General features: G+C 47.2%; 1 protein-coding gene across 2 annotated transcripts in view; it reads left to right on the top strand.

Annotated features, from left to right (window-relative positions):
* The window catches only part of LOC108228835 (sodium/hydrogen exchanger 3), a 16,654-nt gene that overhangs the window by 1,073 nt on the left and 11,733 nt on the right, over positions 1 to 3,848 (top strand). The window contains exon 1 of one of the 2 annotated variants that reach the window (XM_037975767.1): positions 2,104 to 2,449. The exons of the other annotated variant lie outside the window; for it this stretch is intronic. Coding sequence (XP_037831695.1) covers positions 2,194 to 2,449 — 256 coding nt within the window. The 5' untranslated portion in view covers positions 2,104 to 2,193. Of the gene's footprint in view, positions 1 to 2,103; positions 2,450 to 3,848 lie in introns of those variants that run through there. 2 annotated transcript variants of the gene reach the window in all.

The following is a 3,848-nucleotide window of genomic DNA, read 5'->3' as shown; positions in this document are numbered from 1 at the left end:
TTGGAGCTCTAAACCCGGTCCTGTTTGGAGCTCTAAACCTGGTCCTGTTTGGAGCTCTAAACCTGGTCCTGTTTGGAGCTCTAAACCCGGTCCTGGAGTTCTCCAGCTCAGAGTTCAAACAGGAAGTCTGCACGGAGGTTTTAGATGTTTAATCTCAGATTAAGATGGAGGATTTTACCTCAGATTTCTGAACTTTCCAAACAAACTCGTCTCCGTCCTGCAGTCTTCGTTCTTCTTCTACAGTTTGTCCGTCCAATCAGAGTGTCTCTCTGCGGGTCCACAGCCAGGATTTTGAGTTGGGGGTTCTTCTTCAGGAAAGTGGACCTTTTCAGTCGGGGTATGGAGGTCTCTGAGGTGCAGCCCTGAAGCTCCTGCATTTTAAGGGTTTTAGGAAGTTAAAAAGTCAAAATATCAAACACAGAAATGAATCTACAGAACTCCTCTCTACAGAACAATCCTACAGTCCTACAATCCTATATTCTTATTTTTTCTGTCCAAATAATTGCAATTTTGAGGAAACTTTCAGAAACTTCATATTTTACTAAAATCACTCAGACTTTCAGCTCTGATCAGGAAGATGTTCCTCCGTTAAAGAGCTGTTCTCAGACAGGTTCTCCTCAGACAGATCTGCTTTTATTTCCAACCTTCCAACACTTCTAGTCCTGTCCTCCATGTCCTGTCTCAGAGTGGAGACAGCAGAGAGTCCAGCTCCGTCCTTCAGTGTCTCTCTACAGACCAGCTGCAGTTCCCACGCCCGGCCTCTAGTTGGCGCTGACAGTTGGGTCGGTGCTCCATGTTGGACATGAACGCCTGTCTGTCCTCTGGGGTGCGCATGTCAGAGATCATGTTCCTGTCTTTGAGATGCAAAATGGAGCGGGGNCTTCATTTATCTTCTGATCAGCTGACTGATCCTCTTATTAAATAACTCATGAGTCCAAATCAACACAAAAATGGCTTCAACTCTGTCATTTTGACTGATTTTAACCTATAATTTGGTGTGGTAATAACTGAGACACATGTAAATTAATTATTTGGAGTCAACTCTGTCTGTTAGTAAAATATCTCATGAAGTTAATGGATTTAAATGAAACTTTTAGGAGATAATCACTGAACGCACGTCTCCAGGTGATGAGAGTCAGTTTTACAGCCAATCAGGCTTAAAGCTCAGGTCGTTTGCTTGATGCTGAGCTGAAGTTTGGGTGGTAGTAGCTGAGAGTCGTCCTCTGAACGTCACTCATCACCTGTCGTTTCTCATCACAGGAAGATTTAAAAGATTGATGGATCCTTTAGATCATTTTTAAACCAGGGACTAAAGATTAGCCTCTGGCTGGAAAGCTGACTGGAAGGACAAAAAATCAGCCGGACCGACCCAAAGTCAGAGTTCTGACCCGGATCGTTGGAGGTCTCTGATGGACCCTGATCCAAAATGGCTGCCCTGTGGACAGGAAGTGCTGCTTGCTGCAGAAAGAAGCTTTTACTGTCACTTCTGTCAGTAAATCAGCTGCTGCAGCGTCTGAATGCATCTGTTACAGAAACTTTATTATTTATTGTATTTATTTTACATTTAACAAACCCTGCTGGTGTTTTACTGGCAGCTGGAGGACGGTTTGGTCCAGAAAGCTGCTCTGATATTCAGGTGTGTGTCAGACATCAGGATCTTCTCCTGCTGGGTTTGATTGACAGCTCTGTCCTCTCTGCGAGGACGTTCTAACCAGTTAGTAACAGGTTCTGTTTCCAGTGTAAGCCTTGGAGCGCTGCCAACAACAGAACTGCTCCAGCAGACGGTGGGTTTTATGAACCCAGCAGGTGGACCCGCCTCCTGTTCCTCAGGTAAAATGAAGTCTGGTCCTGGGTCCAAACCAGACTCCAGCTGGAACCATCCAAACGCATCAACTCTCAGTTTAAAGGTTGGAGCTTCCTCAGTTTCCCTGCAGGGAAGAGATGTCCGTGTGTACAACACAGCCCGTCTTGTTGCTGTTTTATCTTCTGTATTTATCTTTAAAGATCTTTGCAGCATGCCCTGACTAATCAGGGGATTGGGTAAACACTGGGAGGAGATGGTGGAGCATCAGAATGGGCTGAGCTTCACCTGCTGTAGAAAACTGAGTCCTGGGCTGAGAGGCGAGCAGACGGAGGACCATCATGGTCGGGGATGTGAGGAGACACCTGAGAATCTGAGAGAGGGACCCAAACATGGCAGCAGCTGCAGCTCTTCTTCTCTGCGCCCTGCTGATCTTCTCTGGAGGCCCGGCTCGGGCCAGCGAGGAGACCTCAGAGGCCAGCCCGGCCGAGCACGAGGTCTCCGGCGCCGGGAACGAGACGGAGGGCGGCTCAGCTCACGGAGAGGCAGTAATCACCACGCTGCCCATCGTGTCGTGGAAGTGGCACCATGTGGACGCCCCGTACCTGGTGGCCCTGTGGATCCTGGTCTGCTGGCTCTGCAAACTGCGTGAGTCCTGATCCGAGTCTGCTTCCTGTAACTTCCAAACTAAACTTCCAACCAGAGGAAACAAAAGAGTTTTAACTGCTGTTAAAATAAAACCAGAACAAATCGAGTTTATTTGTTTACATGAAAACTAACCCTGAGGTGTTTAATGCTGAGTCAGCGTTTTAATATTCAAACATCAATCCTTCACTTCCTGTTTCTGTCGGGTTCTTATCTTTGACGATGATGATGATGATGATGATGATGGAGAACCTTCCTCTGAGGTGTGTTTTCTCAGCCGTTCTTTCTTCTTATTGAACTCGTTTATTTGAATCGATGGGATGTCAGCTGATATTTAACTGCAGTTGAACCTCGGTTCTGCGTGTTCTCCTCTCAGCAGCGGAACGTCTCCTCCGTTCCACCCTCAGGAATCAAAGGTTAGGCAACTGTTTGTTTAAACGTAAAAATTAATAATTATCTGAGCAAAAATCCCAAAGTTGATTAAAAGCAGCTGTGATGTAAGTACAGAAAGCACCAAGGGACAATCTTTACTTCTGGACGTCGGTTCAGTTTCAGAGCAGATCTGTTCTTCTTCTGCCACTTCCTGTTTGAACCCAGAGGTCAAAGGTCACGATTAATGCATGTCACAGTTTTCAGCTAAGATCTCAAACAACAATCAGACACTCAGAGTCTGTGATGGGACGACTCTCAGCGACTACCAGCCCAGATGTGAGACCAACATCTGTAAAACTGACCGATGTCTGACTGAGAGTTTCACCAAAATCTGTCCGGTGATCCTGGGGATATTTTGCTAACAGACAGACGAGTGAACACACACACACACACACACACACACACACAGAGGCAACAACATGATCGCCCAGCAACATGAAAGGTCATTAAAGGTGACTTTAAAGTCTGAAGTAAGACGGAACCAGCCCAGATGTGAGCCAGGACAGACGTGGACCAGGACAGACATGAATCTGGACATATGTAGATCAGGACATATGTGGAGCAGGACAGATGTGGACCAGGACAAAAGTGGACCAGGACAGACATGAATCAGGACAGGCATAGACCAGGACAGACGTGGACCAGGACAGATGTGGACCGGGACAGAGACGACTCTGGGAGTTCGTGTAAACATCGGTTCCTGTGCCGTCCAGGAGGTGGTTTATCTGAAAACCCTGAGAGGAGTCCAGTCCTCTCAGGCCAGTCCAGATGTGGACTGTCCCAGTCCAGTCCACATCTGTCCTGGTCCTCGCCTGAGAGCAGTGTTGATGTTTTCCTTCCCAGCAGCCAGACGTTCCTGTAATCTGTCCAACCTGTAATCTGTCCAGCCTGTAATCTGTCCAACCTGTAATCTGTCCAACCTGTAATCTGTCCAACCTGTAATCTGTCCAACCTGTAATCTGTCCAGCCT

Source organism: Kryptolebias marmoratus, linkage group LG5 (genome assembly GCF_001649575.2).
Source record: "Kryptolebias marmoratus isolate JLee-2015 linkage group LG5, ASM164957v2, whole genome shotgun sequence".
Taxonomy (NCBI): Eukaryota; Metazoa; Chordata; class Actinopteri; order Cyprinodontiformes; family Rivulidae; genus Kryptolebias; species Kryptolebias marmoratus.
The sequence above is the reverse complement of the archived record's forward strand: the minus strand, read 5'-3'. Positions and strand labels throughout refer to the sequence as shown.